We start from the raw sequence: 22,809 nt of genomic DNA, 5'->3' as shown, positions 1-22,809 counted from the left end.
TAAATACTAGGTGTAATACTCATTTAAGTGTGATTTACCTGAAACTCAGAATAAGTTATTCCTAATCTTTAATAAACTACAACTTCCTATTTATGTCTGAAATTTCACTTAACACTGCTTACTATTTTTAACAATGAAATGCAAAACTATATGACATGAAACATAAACCTAAGAAAAGAAGGGACGTGGTATATTACTATTACATCCTGTTATCCTTTTTTAGTGGATCTAAAGAAACATGCAGGCAGATAATGTGACTGTTTTAAAAAGCTAAGCAACCTATGCATATGATTCTCATTATTTAATCTGGTTTTGAGTCTCATGAAAGATTACATGTAAGGGATGCTGTTTGCCCAAATTTGTTCACTTCAGTTTATCACCTCCTAGGATGAGAAATGCTGCAAGAAAAATCAAAGGCAGAGTTTTTAAAAAGGACCTTTAATAAAAAATATAAAAACATAATATTGGATCCTTGAAACATGATTTGTATGTTCAGCAAGTCCTAAGAGCTTTCTAATGTAAAATAACCCTATTTGATATATGTGTGTTTTTATTTACACATACAGTGAGACAAACCTTATTTTACTTGACAGTAATATTTATGATGCTGACATCCTCATAGGGCTTATCTGTTTTGGGATTGACTTTGACATTGGAGATCCTTTGTACAACTTCCATTCCTTTAGTCACTCGTCCAAACACTGTGTGCTTATTATCAAGCCAAGGCTGCATTGGAGGAGAAATGGAAAATCTTGGTTAAACCCAGATTTCTTAAATCATATCCTCTGGGTGAGCAAATTAAAGAGAATTTAAGTTTATGCTTCACTTTTAAAATTTAATTAAAAGGATATACAGTTAACTTCATTTAGCAGCTTTTAAGAGTGATTTCCATAATTATATGAAAAAATATAAAAGCATAGGATAATGTTTAATTAGATATCTGCATCTTTCAGACCAGATCTAGAAGATGTTTGCTAAAGGTAAGTCTCTCTGCATAGCTCAAGAATTATGCCTAAGGCTTTCAAATTTCTCTGCAGGATTCCTACCTGTATAAGAAAGAGGCAGTTTGGAACTGTTAGCACATGCTACTCATTCATATTAGAGAGATGAGAGCTCAGATGCTGGCTCTTGCTGCCTACTTGACCTCTGGCAAGTTAATCATGTCTCACTGTTCATTTCCTCATCTATTTTTAAAACGGGGCATAGTGATATTAGAAGTACTATGAATATTACATGAGACTTTGTGCCTGATAGTAATTACAAATATTGTTCCTTTGTTGCATGGTGCTTTATTCCAAAAAATAAAATGTAATAATTTGTATAATTTTGTGTAACTGCATAGCAAGAAAGTGCAATATTCTTATATTTTTATATAATGAATATTCTTCGATGAGTATAAAGAATATTCTTATATTCTTATATAATGCTGTATTTTAGCAGATCTACAGTGCTGTTGATTATGGGCTGTATTCTGATTTCAGAGATATAAAAATACAGAATAAAGCTCTTAAAATTCAGAATTCATATACTCTGATTTCTCCCATTCTGAAGATAAGGAAACAGCCCCAGAAGTAAAATTTGTTTTCTGTTGTACAACTAGTATTGGCAAGTTCACTTAAACTCAAATGTCCTGAGTTTTACAAAGTAAAATCCAATTTGTTAGGTAATTTTCTACTTTCTTATTTAAATTGTTTTCATTGTTATATCCTGGCAGATATAAATAATGGTAGAGAATCCTGTAACTCTCTTCCACTGAATTCATTCTTCGATCATAATCTATAACTCTGTGGCTTATAGACAATGCTGTTCTTACCGTTGGTACTACTGTTATGAAAAACTGGGATCCATTAGTATTCGATCCAGCATTGGCCATGCTGAGTGTATATGGTCTGTCATGTCGTAATGTTGAATGAAATTCATCTTCAAATTCTCCTCCCCATATGCTTTCACCTCCCATACCAGTTCCTGTTGGATCTCCTGTTTGAATCATGAAGCCCTTAACAGGAAGCACACAAAAAACACATTACACTTCTCTTTTTCTATATGCACACTTTGGAATCTTATGTTTAAGAGTGTTGTATAGTCAGTAAAATCTTAACTTTTCTTAACTGTCTCTCTATAAACTGATTTTATTAACCTCAGTAAGTTATACTTTACTTTAAAAGATGTATTTCCATTGCTTAAACACTACCTTATTGACTGGAAACAAAACTGCAAAGATCTAATTTATAGACATGTACTGTCTTTCCCAATAATCTAATTAAAACCAATTAATATTGTAAGAAAGTTTTAGATCTGTATAGTGTGCTGTTTTATAGAATTGCCCCTCTTTTCTATCCTCCCTTTCCCTAAACACTCTGGATTGCCTGGTGAGTCATTTACTAATTCTTTCAGAACCCCCCAAATCTGATTATCCATCCCCCTTGTCATTTCTGACCTGCTAGTTACCCAGAACTGTATTACTGCCCCATCTATTTTATGGAACACCGCTCAACAAAATCCTGGGCCAAGTTCTTTCTCTTCTTCAGGTTTTAATTAGTGGTTCTCAAAGATTAAGTGGCATCATGTCTCTTTTATTACTTAAAATCTTATCTGCTAGATCTAGACCTTATCCAGTCACTCGGTACAAATAACCTCAGCTTTGGGTTTTATCTAAGCATGATCTTTTACTCTGTATCTGACCCTGGCTTTAACTGCTGACAAAATACTGATGCAGTGTTTCTAAAAAGTACCAAGTTACTATTCCTGTGTTTGATTCCAAATCTGACATTCATGACCATCCTTTTTTTTTTTTTTTTGGCTTCTACAGTCCATTTTTCCTATTTTTTTTTTTTTAAAGAATTTTATTTATTTGACAGAAAGAAAGCAAGCAAGTGAGCGAGCACAAGCAGGGGGAGTGACAGGCAGAGGGAGAAGGAGAAGCAGATTCCTTGAGGAGCAGGAAGCCCTATGTGGGGCTCCAATCCCAGGACCCCGGGATCATGACCTGAGCCAAAGGCAGATGCTTAACTGACTAAGCCACCCAGGCCACTTTTCCTATTCCTTTCTAACAAACTGATCATTGTGAGACAGGACGATTCCTTAGGTTTAAACCTATGGTTATGCAAAAACATACTGTTCCGGAAATCACTTAAATTTTCTGTCAACTTGGGGCACCTGGGTGGCTCAGTCAGGTAAGCATCTGACTCCCGGTTTCAGCTTGGGTCATGATCTCAGCCTGTGGGATAAAGCCCCGAGTTGGGCTCTACCTTCAGTGGGGAGTCTGCTTGAAGATTCTCTCCTTCTGTCCCTCTCACCACTGCTCGTGCTCTCTCTCAAATAAATAGATCTTTGAAAAAAATTTTTGTATACCTTACCTTAATTATACGGTGAAATGTATGTCCATTATAATAACCATTTCTGCTGTGAACACAGAAGTTTTCCACTGTCTTAGGGCACCTAGTAAGACACATATTAAAAATATGAGATCTATTCAGGGCATCTTAAGAGTTTTCTTTGCAGTTGTGCTTCTTAATGGTGTTTTCAGTATCTTCTGAAACTTTCAGAATCATTTTTTTTTTCATAACCTCTTCTAACCTCAGGATAAACAAGAGTTGAAAGAGCATATAAGCCACAGTATATGCATATTGTTTAGTATATTATCTTTAGATCATGATTGCTTATTATATTTGAATTTGACAGTATTTAAATTTCAGAATCATTTAGCAGGTTAAAAAATACAACAACAGTACCTTAAGATACATATGTTCACTGAATTTGTATAGTGGGTTCAGTTCCTGGGAAAGGTAATTTTCTTTAAAAACCATATTGGGATATATAGTTAATATATTTGTATATCACTTATAGTTTACATTCAGCACTTTTGTAGCTATGTTTCATATTCCTAATAATAAACCTGTGAAGTATGTGTATAAACTTTTCATTTTCTAGAGGAACAATTACCAGAAAGCTAAAGGTAGATGCTCTATCAAACACTTCTTTAAAATTCAAGTTTTAGTAATTTTAAGTTGCACAGTTTCTTCAAATAAAGACATTTATTTACATTGGTGTTTAAGACAACAGAAATAGTACATACTCAACAGGAAAAAGTTTGATGTGAATGTCTCCCATACTTGTGTGGATAATGGCACTATCTGAAACTCGTTTAGGTCCTTCAGCTTGAGTAGCTGCCATGACTTCTTCTTTCGAAGGTTTTTCATTAAAAACATCTCTGTCAGAATCTGCACTTTTTGTATCTTCTGGTTCTCGTTTGGTAAACTCAAAAGAAAATTAGAGTGAATGAATAAAATTTTCACCTGGTTAAAATTTAACAACAAGAATATTTCATTTCTATTTATGGTATTTAGGAAAAAGAATTCACATCAGAACAAATCCTTATTTCAGGAATCACTTCCTATCACAGGATGTGTAATACAGTTAAATTATTTTTACACTTGTCTAATATGAAAATCCATTAATGAAAATGTATGATTTCAAATGGGATTTAATTTCTTTTTGGGTACACATTTAACAAGATGCAGTTTTATTTGAGGTAGCTCTCTGCTTCTGCCAGCTAATATGTCAAAACCTGTCATCTGTTGCTTACTTTCCACTATTTAGATTTCCTGGGTTTGAATTCCAGCTCCGCTACTGACTAGTTACATGATTTGGGGGAAGTAAATTCATTTCTTCCATTTCCTCATTCGTAAATGGGGATGATAATAACTACCTCAAAGTGGTACCTGCTGCGAAGATTAAATGAAGGGATATAACATGCTTAGGGAACAGTGCCTAATGTATAAGGTACTATATACGTATTAGTAATTGTTATTACAAAAGCAGAACCTTGTGCTAGGTAGCCTGAGGATTCAAAGATGAATCAGAAATGCATCTTGACTTTCTTTTTTTATTGTCTGCAAAGCCCCATCTGTTCTATCTAAATCCTGAAGCTTGGGAGAAAGAATGTAAATTTTGAGTGAAGTTGCAGAAATTTCAGGGTACCTCAGGGTATTGGGAAAACTGAAAGAAACCTTTCAGTTGTTAAAACTTCGGACTTCTCTAAGCCTGTTTTGTTTTGTTTGTTTTTTGTTTTTTAACTTGACTTTCATTAAGTAGAGACTTTTTCTCCCAAGAAAGCCCTACCTGATAACCAACTGAGTTCCAGGAAGTAAAGCCAGTGTCCCAGGCTCCATCTCGCCTAATGTCATTCCTGATCTATTTGTATAAAGTCCAAATTAACAAACAACCAAGGTAGAATGTTGTTGCCTTATAATGTTACTCTCCAGTTTTCAAAGGAAGGGCATGTCTGCTATATGATTTATCTACATCAATTTTTATTTTTATTTTTTTTTTTTATAAGATTTTATTTATTTATTTGACAGACAGAGATCACAAGTAGGCAGAGAGGCAGGCAGAGGGAGAGAGGAGGAAGCAGGCTCCCCGCTGAGCAGAGAGCCCGACGCGGGACTCGATCCCAGGACCCTGAGATCATGACCTGAGCCGAAGGCAGCGGCTCAACCCACTGAGCCACCCAGGCGCCCTCTACATCAATTTTTAAATAGTTGTCTTGATTTAGCTCATGTATTAAACTACTAGAGTTCAAATTCTGTAAAATTTTATTTCATGATACTGGATTTGAAAAAAGGATAAATTTATACATATGTATACCATTTTGCTTTTTACTCATGAATAAGTATGTCTAAAAATGAAAGAATTTTATATTAGCTGTATAAAGATGCACATAGAGGGACTTTCTTTTTCTTCAGTGATTACAAGGAACATATATGATTTAATCAACATAAAAGTAAACTCTAGAGGAAGAAAAGGAAAATGTAACTTGTTAAAGTTTTTGATGAAGTGAATGGAACATTAGTACATGTTTTTAGTGTATACCAAGGATTCCCTATTACAATTAACTTTTACCTTCAAAACAGTTAAATTACAGCTAAAACAAGAAAAATTCTTTTTCTTCAGTATGTATTAATTTTTTAGCAAAGACCTTGACTATTATAAATAAAATTTTCATCTTAAAAGAATGTACCCATTTTAGGCTAAAAGTTTGGTTGCGATAAGCTGCTATTTCCCACATTTATCAAATGCTGGTAACCTGAATAGCATCACAGCTGCTTACAATATATCAGATGAAAGAATAAGTATACTATAATGAGCCAGACACTTTACCAAACCTTGTGAATAAAACATGAGGTCCTGTGAAGAAAACATAAGGTCCTGTATTTGAGAATTTTATATGAAGGAGGAGATGATAGGGTCAGAGATTTTAAAAAAGAAAAGAAAAGAAATTATTCCAAAAACTGTGACATACTGCACAAGCAAGCATACCTAATCAGACCTGATGTCGAGAGAAGGCTTCCAAACTGAGACCTAGTGAGAGTGCGGACTGGGGACAGGTGTGTGACTGGCAACAGGAAGAGCCTGCGCAAACACCTTGAGGTAAACAAGGACACTCAATTACTGCAAACGGGATCAAATTCAGTACAGTGTAGCAAATGAACTAAAAATGAAGAAAGACAGGTAGAAGAGCCATGTAATATAGGTATTTGAGGAGCCATTAAAAGATTTTAGGCAGAAAAATAGCCAAATTTGGGACTTAGAAATCTCTGACTTCAGTGGGGAAAACAGAAGGGTAGGGCAGAGGTCTCTGTATTTTAGATTTTTTCTGGTTGGCTTAACCATTAGGACGCTGCTACTCTTAGATAGCTTGGTAGTTTGATTCTGAGCCCAGTGTTAGTTAACATGCAAAGTACCTGTAGTACTGTAGAAAAAAATAATTCCTCAGGAATATTCACTTTTAAGATAGCACCATTACAAGGGAGTTAAAAGGCAATAAATAGAAATGTGCTTAGAGAAGGAAGTGTGCAAGTTCAAGGGAGATAAATTGTTTCAGAATAAAAGATGAAAAACAATCTTTTGCAGAATTTTAAAACCCCATAGCAAAGCTATTTTGGATGCAATTATTACCATAACCGCTTATTTCCTAACCTCTAAGACAACACAAACAATTGCAGAAGCCAGGTTGAAAAATTTTCAAAACAGGAAGAAAACAGTACAAAATCAAGTCCTAGTTAAAAATTCTACAATATTAATGTTTTAAGATAGTATTCTGGTTGTTTAGAAAGTCTGCTATTATTGCCAACATTCTCTTCAGTTGAAAGCACAAGACAAGAAAATAAAACTCCAAATTGGAAGAATTAAGGTCTTTTTCCTTGTACTTCCGCATACCATATAAAATCTGTTCTTTTTGAAAGATGTACAAACTATTGTTGGGTCAGCTTGAATATTCTGAAGAACAGGGTTTTCAGAAGCTTTCATTTCTATAGTAGTTGCAGCACGATGTTTTTTGGCTATTCCCTGGAACAAAGCCAACTGCATCACTCTAATATTTTCTTGCTTGCCTAAGATGCGCACACACCTAGAAAATACATTTTATACAATAAAATTATCAGAATGAAGTCCAATTACAAAAACTTTATAGTTAAAAGGTAGAAATCAATTATCCTTTATCCTTTACCTTTGTATAAAATAACTAGTAATAGTTTAAAGAAATGTTTCTCTATCCCCCTCCCCCAAAAAGAATGATTTTAAATTGGTAGGTGGCTGGAACCTCCAGGTTAAAAAAAATACATTCAGTCATATAGTTTTAACTTATCCCTGTCGCTATTATTTTAATCATTCTGTAAACCTTCAAAGATTCTATACTGCCAAGAACTACAATATAAATTTGTTTACATGTGAAAATGTTCAGCACTAGATTTTTTTCTCTTTATAATATACTTTTAAGTTCTTTGCATTTATATTCAGTGATAGTATCTTACTGTGGCTATTTTGTACTAAAACCAAATGGACTGTTTGCACAAAAGGCTTATGGTGGTTTCATGCATTTTAACTTCTGATTTTATGTCTAGCAGGATGTAATGCTGAATTCTGTGGTTAAAATATTTGGCAACATTTAACATGAACCAGGCTAATTTAAATCAATAAGCAAAAGAGAGACTGAAACTTGTTAAAAAAAAAAAAAAAAACACACACACAACACAACTTGAAACTATGCATATCTTTTTTCCACTTCTTTTACAAACATGAGTGGAAACTTTTTACATAAGATTATAAACAACCAAAAGACCACAGAAAAATCCAGTCAAAACATTTGGTTAAGTTTAGACATTTGGGACCATTCCACTTGTCCGGGAACAAACAAAACTCCCATTGTTTCCCTAGAGGAGAAAATGGTCCCCCCAAAATGAATGCACTTTTAAAACATTTCATGTTAAAACTTACCGGTTTGTTTCTACATTTATAACTTTAATGCCTAGCATTGTTCCATACAGCACGAAGTGTCCAGTCTCGTCAAAAACTATGTTAATTAATCTTACTGCATCCACTTTCTCCAACTCACGTTCTACAGCCATTCGTCGGCCAAATTCCATGTCGGGTAACTGTTGCCTCATCTGCTGGAGTTCAGTAAACATCTAAGAAGCAAACCATTTATTAACAAAAAAGCTACATGATAAAGGGAATGAGTTTTTTTTTTTTAATATTTTGTTTATTTACTTGACAGAGAGATCACAAGTAGGCAGAGAGGCAAGGAGGAAGCAGGTTCCTTGTTGAGCAGAGAGCCCGATGCGGGACTCGATCCCAGGACCCTGAGAGCATGACCTGAGCTGAAGGCAGAGGCCTTAACCCACTGAGCCACCCAGGCGCCCTGGGAATGAGAATTTAAATAGAAGCACAGAACACATTAAGAGCTACTGAAAGTTTATATACTTATGCGTCATCTTCAGGAGGATTCTAAATACTATAAGCAGAAAATAAGTTCAATCATAAAAAATAGTATTTATGCTAACTGATTCTTCTTAAAAGTTTATATAACTACTGTTTTCTCTATTGAAACTCTATCTACTGCCTTTTACAAGCCGCAGACTAGTACTTTCCAATAGAATTATAATGGAAACCACATATATAATTTTACATTTTCTAGTAGCTACTTAAAAAAAACACAGGTGAAATTAGTCTTAATAATCTTTTATTCAGGGATGCATGAGTGGCTCAGTTGATTAAGCATCTGCCTTCAGCTTAGGTTATGATCCTGGGTTCCTGGGATTGAGTCCTGCATCAGGCTCCCTGCTGAGTAGGGATCCTGCTTTTCCCTCTGCCTGCTGCCTCCCCTGCTTGTGCTTTCTCTCTCTGAGACAAATAAAATCTTCAGAAAAAATGTTTTATTGAACCCAATATATCCAAAATATAATCATTTAAGCTTTAGGCAATATTAAAAAATTGAGATGGGGCACCTGGCTGGGTCAGGTGGTAGAGGATGTGACTCTTGATCTCAGAGTTATAAGTTCAAGGCCCATGATGGGTGTAGAGATTACTTAAAAATAAAATCTTTTTCTTTTTTTTTTTTAAGATTTTATTTATTTATTTGACAGAGAACACAAGTAGGCAGAGAGGCAGGCAGAGAGAGAGGAAGGGAAGCAGGCTCCCTGCTGAGCAGAGAGCCTGATGCAGGAACTCAATCTCAGGACCCTGACATCCTGACCCAAGCCGAAGGCAGTGGCTTAACCCACTGAGCCACCCAGGCGCCCTTAAAAATAAAATCTTAAAAAACATTTTTTGAGATATATTACATTCTATGTTTCTTATATTAGGTTTTTGAAATCCTGTATTTTATACTTTCAGCCCATCTCAATTTGGACTAGCTTCCTATCAAGTGCTCAACAGCCACATGTGGCTAGTTGGCCACATGTGGACAACACAACTAGACTGTAAGGTCCCTATACAGAGATCATGGGCTTGACATGATATAACAGGCACTCAGTTTTTGTTGAATGAATGAACTCTTCTTTTTTTTTTTTTTTAAAGATATTATTTATTTATTTATTTATTTATTTATTTATTTATTTGACAGAGAGAGGAGAGAGAGAGATCACAAGCAGGCAGAGAGGCAGGCAGAGAAAGGAGAGGGGGAAGCAGGCTTCCCGCCAAGTAGAAAGCCCGATGCGGGGCTCGATTCCAGGATGCCGGGATCGTGACCTGAGCTGAAGGCAGAGGCTTTAACCCACTGAGCCACCCAGGCACCCCTGAATGAATAAACTCTTATTATTTCACTAATTTATAACGATTTCATGACATTTTAGAAAATGTTTCAAGTGGGGCACTGGGTGGCTCAGTGGGTTAAAGCCTCTTGCCTTCAGCTCAGGTCATGATCCCAGGGTCCTGGGATCGAGCCCCGCACTGGGCTCTCGGTTCAGCGGGAAGCCTGCTTCCTCCTCTCTCTCTGCCTGCTTCGCTGCCTACTTGTGATCTCCATCTCTCAAATAAATAAATAAAATCTTTAAAAAAAAATGTTTCAAGTTATTTTAACAGAGAGTACAACACAGATTATCATTAGGTAAATGTGATTTTGTGTGGATGAATATTTTTGAGTGCTCTCTAGTTTTGTTATTTGGTTTTCTTTAGATATTTAAGATAATTTCAGATAGGGTCACATCATAATTACTATGTATTATTATACTGTAAGTTTCCCCCAAAATATGATCTTTCATACACTTTTCCAGATATTTAGGGCATCAAGCAGCAGAATTCAAAAGTAGGTCTCCACTGGTGATAGAAAGAAACCAGGCTTATGTTCAATCTTTTTTTTTTCAGGCTTGCATTCACTAGAAATCCTTTTTTTCTAGATACGGAGAGAACAATGTAAGTAACTCCAAAAGACAAAAGGAGGTATGTGTATGAGGGAACAAGAAGCAGCAAAGTTCTTACAGGACAGATAAAAAGCCTGGTCATTAGAGTTTCTTGTGTCCAGTCTCTGAGACTGATAATTGTTTGTATGCTAGAAATAGCCTACATGCCAGAGTAAATTTTTGTAATGAGGGATTCTTGATTATTTTGTTACAGAGAAGATTCATTTTCTTTCCTTTTTTTTAAAGGATTTATTTTAATTAATTAATTAATTAATTTGACAGCAAGAGCGAGAGAGATCACAGAGGGAGAAACAAACTCGCCACTGAGCAGGGAGACCAATGTAGGGCTCGATCCCAGGACTCCAAGATCATGACTTGAGCCAAAGGCAGACACATAACTGAGCCCCCAGGCACCCCAAGAAGATTCATTTTCACTGGCAGAGGGCCCTCTGCCAGTGAAAATGAAGTATTTCATAAATACTTCTGCTAGTGAAGTATTTCATAAATGTTAATCCAACCTGATAAGTACATCAGTATCTTTTTACATATTCTAGTCTTAATACCACGGCCTCTGTGATACAGAACTATATAGCCATAGGCCGCATATGCATATCTCTTTAACTGTGAGATTTCACACATTCACTACTCACTAGCATTCTAACTAATTTACTTGGCATTTGTTTTTGTTTTGTTTTGGTAACTTCTCTTATTCTAAATCTCAATCTGATCATAAGCTTTACTACTGATTTTCTCTTATCATCTCAGCACTCTGACTTCAAGAAATGTTGAAGACAAGGATGAACAGAGTGGACTGAACAGCTCAAGAGTATTCGTGTTAAGAGATATACATCCAGAGACGGTGTTTTAATTTTTTTAAATTTTATTTAGTTTTTTAAAGACTGTGTTTTAAATGTTTTAATATTTAGTTACTATCTAACATTAAAGAAGAAAACATTACAAAGGATGTTTTCTCCTTTTCTTAAAAGTATAGGGGAGAGCTATTCTCTTCCACCAAGAAAATGAGTCATGGGGATGATTTGACTGCAAATACATCTTCACACTTGTCTGGATTCATACTACTTTAGGCAGATAATCTACCCAACTTACTGCTACTTGCCACCAAATAAGAGTGTTACTGATAAAAAATAATAGAATTTAAGACCTTAATGCAGGGGATCTAATATAAATTGGTCACTACCAAGACTGTAAAATTGACAAGGTCATACAATAAACATTACTGCTACAAAGGTTCAACCCACAGATTCTTAGAGGATCCAACATACCATTAGCAATGATGAAATCCAAATTTCCACAAAAAAACAGTTAACTTTGCATGGATAGAAACTCTTATTCTACAATTACATGCTTTAAAAAATTCTTTTTTTGTTTTTTGTTTTGTTTTGTTTTAACAAATTCTTGTTAGCAGTTATGTATCAGGTATTGTTCTCAGTGCTGGAGATACAAACAGGAACCAAAATAGATAAGGGACCATAGATTCATAGAGTTTAATTTATGAGGGGTTGATGTGTATTGATCAAAAATAAGACCATGCCAAATGCTCTACAGTAAAATTAAATAGTGACACTGAGTCACGTTAAAAAAAAATTGTCCTACGGGTAGATAGGTGAATCAGTTGGTTAACCAACCAACTCTTGGTTTTGGCTCAGGTTGTAAACTCATGGGTGTTAAGATCAAGCCCCAAGTCAGGCTCTACACTGAGCAAGGGCTGAGTCTGCTTGAAGATTCTCTCCCTCTGATCCCCACTCCAGCTTGCAGGTATGCTTACCCTCTCTTGTCCTCTCTCTAAAGTAAATAAGTAAATCTTAAAAAAACAAACAAACAAAAAAAACTGTCTTGGATTATATGAACAGCGAATTTCCATAGGAAGTGACCCTTTATTTTTATTTTTTTTTAATTCTTTTTTTTTTTTTAAGATTTTATTTATTTATTTGACAGAGAGAAATCACAAGTAGATGGAGAGGCAGGCAGAGAGAGAGAGAGAGGGGAGCAGGCTCTCCGCTGAGCAGAGAGCCCGATGTGGGACTCGATCCCAGGACTCTGAGATCATGACCTGAGCCGAAGGCAGCGGCCTAACCCACTGAGCCACCCAGGTGCCCAGGAATTGACCCTTTAAATAAGATTTGAAGTGTAAATTCAACAGGTAATGGAAAGAATGGGGGAGGGGTGACCCCAGGCAGCAGCAACAGCATATGCAAAGGCCCTATAGTGGGAGACATGTTCAAGAAATTGAAAGAAAGCCTAAATGGCTATAGTAAGAGGCAGGGAGAAAGGTGATTTACAGTAGGGTAGAGCAGTAGGCAAAGGCCACAACAAGGTAGGCCATGAATTTGGTTTTGATTCTAAGAACAGGAAGTCACTAAAAGGTTCAAAGAATGACATGATCAGATGTGCATTTAAATTAAAAAAACAAAAAACAAAAAACAAAAAACAACTGCTCCAGGGGCACCTGGGTGGCTCAGTGGATTAAAGCCTCTGCCTTCAGCTTGGGTTGTGATCCCAGAGTCCTGGGATCGAGCCCTGTGTCTGGCGCTCTGCTTGGCAGGGATCCTGCTTCCCGCCCCACCTCTCTGCCTACTTGTGATCTGTCTGTCAAATAAATAAATAAACTCTTTAAAAAAATAAATAAAAATTTAAAATTTAAAAAAAAATTTTCTCTGGGTACAGCATGTGTAACAGATTAGGAGGAAGCCAGGACACAGGCAGTAGGCCATGAGATCGTCTATCAAAAGATCATGAGCTTTAGTACTGACAGCTGTGCTGAAAGAAACTAATAAATTTAAAGCATATTTAGAAAGTAAAACTGACAGGACTCATGATGAATTAAAAAGAGGGGTAAGGAAAAAGAGTTAAGGATGATTCAGGTTTCTTTGGTTTGTGCAAGCAAATGGATATTGGTGCCATTCATAAGACCAGCAAAACAAAGCAAAACAAAAAAACCAAAACCAAACCAAAACAAAGGATAGCACCAGCTCTTTTCACAACAGAAAGCTGGAAAAATCAATTTGGGAGCAGTCATACAAACAGGCAGGAATGAACAGAGTTAAGAAAAGGGTAAGAAAAAAGTCTAGAATGAGTTTTGAGAAGTTTAAGAGGATGAACTTACAAACAAAACTAAACTAGAAACAGCCACATAAATGTAAGAATAATTGGCTCAAAAGATACCACATCATAAACCTAGGGAAGAGAGTTCTGAAGAACAATGAAAGAGAGCAGACAGTTGATGATATCTTCAATGTGCTAAGAGAAAATAACCATCCATGTAAATATCTACACCCACAAAAAATATCTTTAAAGAAACAGCATAAAATAAAGACATTCAGAAAAGGAAACAGTTATTAAATTTATATTGTACTTACACTTAGTGATTCATCAAAGACTCTCATGAGTTTTCCAGTTAAAAATCTGAAAATTCTAACTTTTCTATCAGAACCAATAGTAGCTATTTTCTTCCCATCAGGTGAAAAACATATGCTGGTTGGATAAGCCTTGCACTTGGCAAATTCATATAAATCTGTGTCAGTTTTATATTCCCAGTTCACATTTTTGGGGAACTTATACTCATGAGGAGGCCCAGTCCAGTATTCAATCATTCCAGATTTATCAGAAGACACTATTGCTTTGTAAACTGCATTCAGCCGTATCTGAGTAAGAGGTGATGTATGGAGTTTGTCAAAGATATGAAGTGGCTGGTTATCTCCTCGACCATCATAAATGAAAATTTTTCCTGTGCTCTTCTCAGAAGCAGCAACTGAAGAGATGGCATCCCCTGGGCAATAGATCCACTCACACTGTCCAGGAAAATAGCTAAAATATTTAAGAATTGAGGGAAAAAAGAGATCAATACAAATAATCATCTTTTTCCACCCTCACTACCAGAAAAGTGCCCTGGACAATGATTTGATTAATTTTGGATTCCTTGCTCAAAGTAGCAGAGAGATAGAAAATGGGAAGGAACTAAGAGAGTTCCTAATTTTTCCTCTTTCGGACCTCAGACCACAGGATTTATCAAACCACAAAAAGAACTGCAGATAGTAGGTCATTTACTTCTTCTGGGTAGATAAGAAAACCTAATCAGACCCCAAACTCAAAATATTTCAAGGCATTGCCTTTCGGATTTCTGTCCACATCTCAGTCTATGTGAAACTTACTTTTAAATAGGTTAGCATGTAACAGTATACTTGATAAATCCATCCTTGAAATGTTTAATATAAAAACATTTTAGTTATGACTGTGATCAAAAGAAAAACATTTTTTTTTTTTTTTTTTTTTAAGATTTTATTTATTTTTTTTTTTTTTATTTATTTATTTGTCAGAGAGAGAGAGGGAGCGAGAGCGAGCACAGGCAGACAGAATGGCAGGCAGAGGCAGAGGGAGAAGCAGGCTCCCTGCTCGGAGCCCGATGTGGGACTCGATCCCAGGACGCCGGGATCATGACCTGAGCCGAAGGCAGCTGCTTAACAACTGAGCCACCCAGGCGTCCCAAAAGAAAAACATTTTGATATCGCATTCTCATTATTTATCTTAAAAATATAAAGTTGATCTTAAAACTTGATCTTAAAACTATAAAGTTTGAACATGCTACCTGATGAACAAAGGGTAAAAGAACTGGGACAAATTTAATTAATTCACTGAACTTACACACTCAAATGAGTGTTGTCTCCTATGCAGTCAAGTTTGAGAAGTTACACAGTTATTCCAATGTTGGTGCTGACGATCAAAACTTTCTTGGAACTTCTCAAAACTTTTTTAGAATTTTTACCGAAACTTATTAAAAAAAAAAAAATACTCTTTTAATATCCTCAAAAACGGCAAAGGTTCAACATTTATCAATAGATTTAATTCTTAAAAACTGCTAGTGTGGGTAAACAAAGCAAGGGAATAAGACAGATAACCAAAAGATATTTCTATTTCTAGTCAAAAATAAGTTCTAACCATAAGTAATGAGACTGATTTCCTTTAGTGGCTCATAAACTGGTTTTGAAGGAAATTCCAAAAGAAATCCCATTATGTAATGAACTGTTGTTCTCCTTCCCCCACCATTCATATGTTGCAGTTACCCAAGGTGATTGTATCTGGAGATAATTAGGAGGTAATTAAGGTTGAATGAGGTCATAAATGTGGGGCCTTAATCCCAAAGGCCTGTGGCCTGAGTAGGGAAAGATCAAGATACCATTCCTCCCTACGTCCTGTCCCCAAAGAGAGTCCTCACCACAAATTAAACCCTGCTGGAACCTTGATCTTGACTTTTCAGCCTCCAGAACTCTAAGAAAATAAAATTCTACTGTTTAATCCACTTAGCCTATGGTCTTTTCTAATGACAGTGTGAGCTAAGACAAGTCCCAAACTTTTTGACAATACTATGACTTTAAAGCTGACATTCATTAAGATATATCTAAATTCAGTATAGTATCTGAAGAAAGATATGCTTCAAGTATTCATCTAATTCCTGTACAGTCCAACCACATAGGCTGGGTATCAATATACTTCAAAGTTTAAAATCACCAACAAATCACTTCAAGTCCAAAATGTACACAAGCCTTATAAGGCACAATACAGATGACTGAAATAAACACAGCAAAGAAGTTAATTCTAAGCACCAGTATTTTCGACATGATGGATCCTGTTCCTCCATTAAGTAATGTCAAATGGATATAATGAATCCTTACTATGATGCTGATTAAAATCTTCTACTGTGATTAATGAGAAAACCACAGCAGAAGCCTCCAAAAAGATCATAACAAGAATTCATACTGAATTTTCCTAACCAAAATTCAAAGGCACATTTTTTTTTTTTTTTAAAGATTTTATTTATTTATTTGTAAGAGAAAGAGAGAGTGAGAGAGAGCACAGGCAGACAGAGTGGAAGGCAGAGTTTTTAATGGGATGGCAATATAATCTGTTTAGAAATATCTACCAAATGGTGACATTCAGTTTAAAACTTATTTCACTAAGTTAAAAAATATATACTTTAAAAAAAGACTCACCCAAGCTTCAGCATATTGATCATGTCAAAGTTCACTACATCAAACACCTTCATTGCTTTATCATCACCCACAGAACAGAACAATGCTCCCTCAGAGCTAACTGCAATACTCTCAATAACTCCTATTTAAATAAATCAAATTAAAAACTAGTAAATACCAATGAAACAAACATACATGATTCAAAGAAAAAAATTTTTAAAAGAAACTTAAACCAATACAATTTAAGAGAGCTACACAAACACACACTCAAAGTGAAATTCTTACCCAGATGACTACGAAAATGTTTAACAAATTCAATTCCCTCTTCTATTTTTTTCCAGAACTTAACATGTCCATCATGACTGGCAGTAATAATAAAGTCTGTCCTGCATATATAAAATTATAAAAGTTAATTTGTAGAACAGATCTATGAATTACTTAGTACCCCCAAAGCAATCATTCATGAGAGTTTCTGACTTTCAAAGTAGGTTTTTAAAAAAATATCTTCCTTTATGAAGACTACTATATGACATATAAAAAAAAAATCTTCCTTTATGAAGGCCATTATTGCAAATTTTGTAGTTCTTTTCTGGATTTTTTAATAGTTGCTGTGGTACTAATTTTAATCCCAAGAACTAGGATCAGAATTGAGCTAGCACTTAACATTAAAAAAAAGAAATTTCACCAGCAATCACTAGACCCTATAACCCATTAATGTTAAGATCACCCTATAGGCAGTGTTTTCAGAAGGAAAATTACATTAGTTTTCAGAAACTGATAAATCATTAAATCTCAATATATTCCTTCTCTATACAGCAAAGTTCAACATACATTTGGTTTGTATCCTATCCAAGGTGTTTGGTTAAGTATCAAAAAGATTTTATACAGAATAGTCTGCCTTGTAAGATATATAAATGAAAGCCATTTATTGAAACCTAGACTATGTCAGGTACTTTACACATCTTACTTTGAATACCCTTCTTGTATGATATAGGAAAGAGAATGTAGGCCTTTATTTAACTTCAACTATTACAAAACCTGTGACATTAAACAGAAATCCATAGTATCCTAGAGTTACTTCTACAAATCCTCCTCAAAACTGAAGCATTTTTATAAAACACATTTTTTAAAAAAAATATTTTATTTGGAGTGCCTGGGTGGCTCAGTGGGTTAAGCCTCTCTGCCTTTGGCTTAGGTCATGATCCCAGGATCTTGGGATTGAGCCCTGTGTTGGGCTCTCTGCTCAGCAGGGAGCCTGCTACCCTTCCTCTCTCTGCCTGCTTCTGATCTCTGTCAAATAAATAAATAAAAATCTTTTAAAAAATAAATTAAAAAAAATTTTATTTATTTGACAGATCACAAGTTGGCAGAGAGGCAGGTAGAGGGGGTGGGGGAAAGCAGACTCCCCACCAAGCAGAAAGCCTGATGTGGGGCTCAATCTCAGGACCCCGAGATCATGACCTGAGCCGAAGGCAGAAGCATAACCCACTGAGCCACCCAGGTGCCCCTAAAAAACATTTTTTAGAAAGAAATTAAAATGATGTGATAGACTTACTTGGTGCATACCACATGGGTGATAACATCTCTATGCATGTAACTGCGTTCATACATAGATGCACTGGGGAGATTTTCAAGATAGACTCTTTCAAACTCTAGAACTGAAGGAAAAAAAAAGTAAAGAAAAATGTATTTTTAACTGGAACTATATACTATTTTGTATTTAATATTTTCTAAATTCTATTTTGCATTTTCTTCTAGATTTTCTTAAAATTCTCTTAATTCACATGTAATGAAAAAAAATTTAGTGTCTGTTACATCACTTTTAACTTCTATTGTTTTATAGTAGTGAATAGCACCATTATTTAGTTAGTCATGACAGGTTCTAAGGTAGTATAAAAAGGCTTAACTGTCCACAGAACTTAAGAACTGAGTAATTATGACTTATTATGAAGGTTCCATTAAGAAACAAAAACCTTTAAGTTTCATCAAATTATCATAACCATCTTTTTAGCCATGTAGAATCAATTATTAGTTTTAACTTAAATAAGTAACAAGAGGACCATGGCCACTGATGTCTGTTTATCTTTAAAGGCACTAATCCTCTCTGAAGTCACTGATACTGGCATTAGAGCAGGTTAACATGAAAAAATTAGAAACAGATTTTTAGAGCTGAAAAAAATTCTAGAGTTCTCAACTTTTCAGGGACAAAACATTTGTTAAAAGTGTTAATTCGGGGCGCTTGGGTGGCTCAGTGGGTTAAAGCCTCTGCTTTCGGCTCGGGTCATGATCCCGGGGGTCCTGGGATCGAGACCCACATCGGGCTCTCTGCTCAGCGGGGAGCCTGCTTCCTCCTCTCTCTGCCTGCCTCTCTGACTACTTGCGATCTGTCAAATAAATAAATAAAATCTTAAGAAAAAAAAAAGTGTTAATCCGAGGAAATACTGATTTCATTACAGGACCTATGAACAATTTTACTAGCAAAAATTGACATATCTAGTAAAATAATCCAATGATGGCCAAATAGAACTATAAAAATTGCTACATTAAATATGAGATGTTTTGTAGTTTTTCATTAACCAATGCATAGTAGACTCAAACTGGTGCCCAACGAACTCATTTTTTTCCTTCACTTTTAGTAACAGAATGCCCATTTTTACATGGGCATGTTGATATCCAGCTGTTATTAAAGGGAAATTTCTCAACTTCTCCAGAGTTAGGTGTGACCATGACCATGTGTCAATGAGAAATGTTGTACAACAATGAGGAAGTCTCTTTCAAAAAGTGTTCCCTTGTTTCCTTCCTCAGTCCTACAACTTGGAACTGGGATAACAGCACTGTTATTCTAATAAACACTCAGGATAAAGATGAGGGCCATATCTTAGTGATGTTAGGGCAGAAAGCTGCAAAGAGCGTCCGTCTGGAGCCTCTATACCAATCTTAGACTGTTTACTTTGGGACTCCTTTTACACATGAAAGAAGTTGACTTCTGTCTTTTTTTTTTTTTTTAAGTAGATTTTATTTATTTATTTATTTACTTGTCAGAGCAAGAGAGAGTGCAAGTGTGCACAAGTAGGCAGAGTGGCAGGCAGAGGGGGAGAGAAGCAGGCTCCCTGCCGAGCAAGGAGCCTGATACCGGACTTGATTCCAGGACCCTGGGATCATGACCTGAGTCAAAGGCAGCGCCTTAGCTGACTACGCCACCCAAGTGTTCCAGACCTCTGTCTTTTTTAATGTTATTGACTTTTTGGGTCTTTATGTAATAGGCAGGTAATATAATCCTATCTGATACCATTCCTTTTGCTGCTAGTTAGTTTACTTGTTGAGCGGATATTTACTGAAAAGAAAATAGGTTAAGGCTCATGGACATGAAGAACACATAACTCTTGTCTTTGAGAAACCATCAGTTTAATTAAAAGTAGTACCATATAATAATTTATAATGTCTTTCTGAAAATGAGTACAAAAATCCAGTGTCAAAAGATCATGTTCTATTTCTAGAAATATATTATCAAATTCCTGTCTTTTTATTTTTTTAAAGATTTTATTTATTTTTTTGACAGAGAGAGATCCCAATTAGGCAGAGAGGCAGGCAGAGAGAGAGAGAGAGAGAGAGAGAGGAGGAAGCAGGCTTCCTGCCAAGCAGAGAGCCTGATGCGGGACTTGATCCCAGGACCTTGAGATCATGACCTGAGCCGAAGGCAGAGTCTGAACACACTAAGCCACCCAAGTGTCAAGGTAGAGGCTTAACCCGCTGAGCCACACAGGCGCCCCTATTTTTTTTTTTTTAAGATTTTATTTTTAAGTAATCTCTACACCCAACATGGTGCTTGAACTTACACTCCTGACATCAAAAGTCACATGTTCTACCGATGGAGCCAGCCAGTTGCCCCAAATTCCTGTCTTTTTAGATAATCTTCAATGATATTTTTCTAATGTCTCATACATGTTTTTAAATCTTAATTTTTTCTTCAAATTTCAAACTATTGGCTTAAACACAATGAGCATCTACTTAAGGGCAAACATTTTTCTTTTTTGTGCGTGTTTTTTCTTTAAAGATTTTATTTATTTATTTCATAGACAGAGAGAGAGTACGAGCAGGGGGAGCAGCAGGGAAAGGGAGAAGCAGGCTCCCACGGAGCAGAGAGCCCGATATGGGGCTTGATCCTAGGACCCTGGGATCATGACCTGAGCTAATGGCAGACACTTAACCGAATGAGCTGCCCAGGTGCCCCTAGGATGAACATTTTCACACCTAATTATTTCTGTCTCTGTCTCTACTGAATTAAGTTTTGTACAATATTTGTCTCTTAACACTAATATCAACACTTTGATTTTTTTATTTTTCCATTAGAAAGGACATACAAAAATATTCTAATGCAACAGTAAGAGCAATAACTTTGTCATATTCATTCATTCAATAAATACTAAGTGAACACTTAACTATGTGCAAAGCACTGTAGCAAGCACGGAAGCAAAGTAGGAATGGACTTTGCTTTTAGAAGGGTATAGTCTTAGCAGTGGAAAAGAACATTAATCTATCACATGAATAAATATACAATTGTAAAATGTAGCAAGTGCAATGAGGAGGAAATTGCTATGGAAACATTTAACAGAAAGACCTAACAGTAAAAAAGATTATGTACTTTAAAGGTGTCAGTGGACAATGTTTTAAAAAGTGCCTTCTTCAAAATCTGGATACATAAATTTGAAGTCTACCTGTAAATTCAGATGTTAAATATTACTTCAGATTTATGATTGATGCTCTTTAGAAACCCGCCCCAAACTGGAGACGTCACAGGCTTTAGAGAGGTGATGGTTGAAGATGAATGCTACAGTTGAGCAAGTTAGCCAAGTGAAAAAGGGTGAGGGAAATTATTCCAGGTATACACATAACATCCTGGTAGGCATTCAAATAAGAAAAAAAGGAATGCCCCATTCTCAAGTGTCTTAATATCTTAATATGTCTAGAGTACAGAGTAAGGAAGACAGAGTTAGGATAGAGAAGCAGTGGAAATGTTTTGGTGAGGTAAGGAGAGATAATGTCATGAACAGCCTTGTAGGCCATTTGGGGAGTTTGGACTTTGTTTAGAAAATAATGAGGAATCACTGAAGAGTGTGAAGCAGAGAGAGAGAGAATGATAAAGTGATTTGAACTTTCAGAAAAATCGTATTTTAATGATCTTACAAGTTAAGAAAGACATTTTATAGAACTTTTAAAATAAGAAAATTTAACCTCTGTCCCCACCCTTTTTATTTGATAAAACCTGTTCACTATTCCACGAAAGTAGGAAAATACTTCAGGCCCTGGTATCTCCTGCGTGTGGTTTGAAAACCACACCCCGCTGGTTTTGGATGAAAAATTTGTGATCCAGGAAACTTATGTAACTTTCCTACGTCAAAAAAGTAATTACTGTTAGAGTCAGAATTATAATCATCTTTACTAACTCTTTAGGATTCTAAATAGGCACCGCCCCCTCACCCCCTCCCCGCGCGCCGCAACAAACACCATTCCTGAACTAAAAGCCTTCAAGAAAACCTGACTCTCACATCTGCTAGACGGAGACAGAAATTCCAACCTCATATACCTGCTGTAGGGATTAAACGAGAGGCGCCTAGCGCATAGGAAGTAGTGGCATAAATTAGCTTTAGCATCTATTAGAACACATTACTGTAACACATCCATGATTAACACTGTTTGGTATTACCAAAAGGACGCTGTACTCAGCCCAGGTCACTATTTCGGGAGAACGTGCAAGTATAGAATGACCAGCAATCAGAAGATCCTCTGTTCAGAGGGCACAAAACCCCGCAATCACACACCATCTGTTTTGGGGGTCTGGTTCGAAATCTCCCAGTCGGGGGATGCAGATTTCAACTCGCCCTGGGCTTATCTCTGTAGCTACCTTTCCTCTTCTTGGCCAATGTTGCCTCTACAGGTAAAGGCCCAACCCAGCGCTCTTCATTTTCCTCTTCATTCTCTTGAGCCACCGCCACTACCACTGTCAGCTCTCTTTCGCGGAGTTCTGTTTTTTCCGGTTCCTCCGGGTCCCGGCGCCTTCTCCTTCTCAGCTGCGAATCGCTACCACCTTCCGACGCCATGTTGCCCGAATTGTCAGAAACGGCGCGACACACGCAGCTCGCTACCAATCT

General features: G+C 36.2%; 1 protein-coding gene across 5 annotated transcripts; it reads right to left on the bottom strand.

Moving 5' to 3' along the window:
* Window positions 1-421: 421 nt before the first annotated feature.
* Window positions 422-22,790, bottom strand: PPWD1 (peptidylprolyl isomerase domain and WD repeat containing 1). 5 transcript variants are annotated; one of them, XM_059175100.1, is made up of 11 exons: window positions 22,563-22,790; window positions 18,216-18,318; window positions 16,946-17,046; window positions 16,682-16,802; window positions 14,054-14,501; window positions 8,275-8,465; window positions 7,219-7,408; window positions 4,076-4,257; window positions 3,357-3,438; window positions 1,814-1,996; window positions 422-726 (listed from the first exon to the last, which is right to left on the bottom strand). In XM_059175100.1, exons 1-11 carry the CDS (start codon window positions 22,756-22,758, stop codon window positions 583-585), a joined length of 1,941 nt encoding a protein of 646 aa, XP_059031083.1. In that variant the 5' UTR covers window positions 22,759-22,790; the 3' UTR covers window positions 422-582. The 5 variants fall into 5 exon arrangements, with proteins under 5 accessions (XP_059031083.1, XP_059031084.1, XP_059031085.1 ...); XM_059175101.1 differs by lacking the exon at window positions 22,563-22,790 and adding an exon at window positions 22,480-22,520; XM_059175102.1 differs by lacking the exon at window positions 22,563-22,790 and adding an exon at window positions 22,365-22,476.
* Between the last annotated feature and the right edge of the window lie 19 nt (window positions 22,791-22,809).

The sequence above is a fragment of the Mustela lutreola genome, chromosome 5, assembly GCF_030435805.1.
Source record: "Mustela lutreola isolate mMusLut2 chromosome 5, mMusLut2.pri, whole genome shotgun sequence".
NCBI classification, from domain to species: Eukaryota; Metazoa; Chordata; class Mammalia; order Carnivora; family Mustelidae; genus Mustela; species Mustela lutreola.
This window is presented reverse-complemented; position numbering and strand designations above follow the sequence as displayed.

What these genes read in the sequence shown, in the direction of transcription:
- PPWD1 (XM_059175100.1), bottom strand. Translation starts at nt 22,758, where the DNA reads ATGGCGTCGGAAGGTGGTAGCGATTCGCAGCTGAGAAGGAGAAGGCGC. An exon ending in ATAAATGTAGAAACAAACCG is followed by an intron (nt 7,409 to 8,274) that starts GTAAGTTTTAAC and finishes TGTATTTTCTAG; the next exon opens with GTGTGTGCGCATCTTAGGCA. An exon ending in TCATAACAGTAGTACCAACG is followed by an intron (nt 727 to 1,813) that starts GTAAGAACAGCA and finishes CCTCCAATGCAG; the next exon opens with CCTTGGCTTGATAATAAGCA.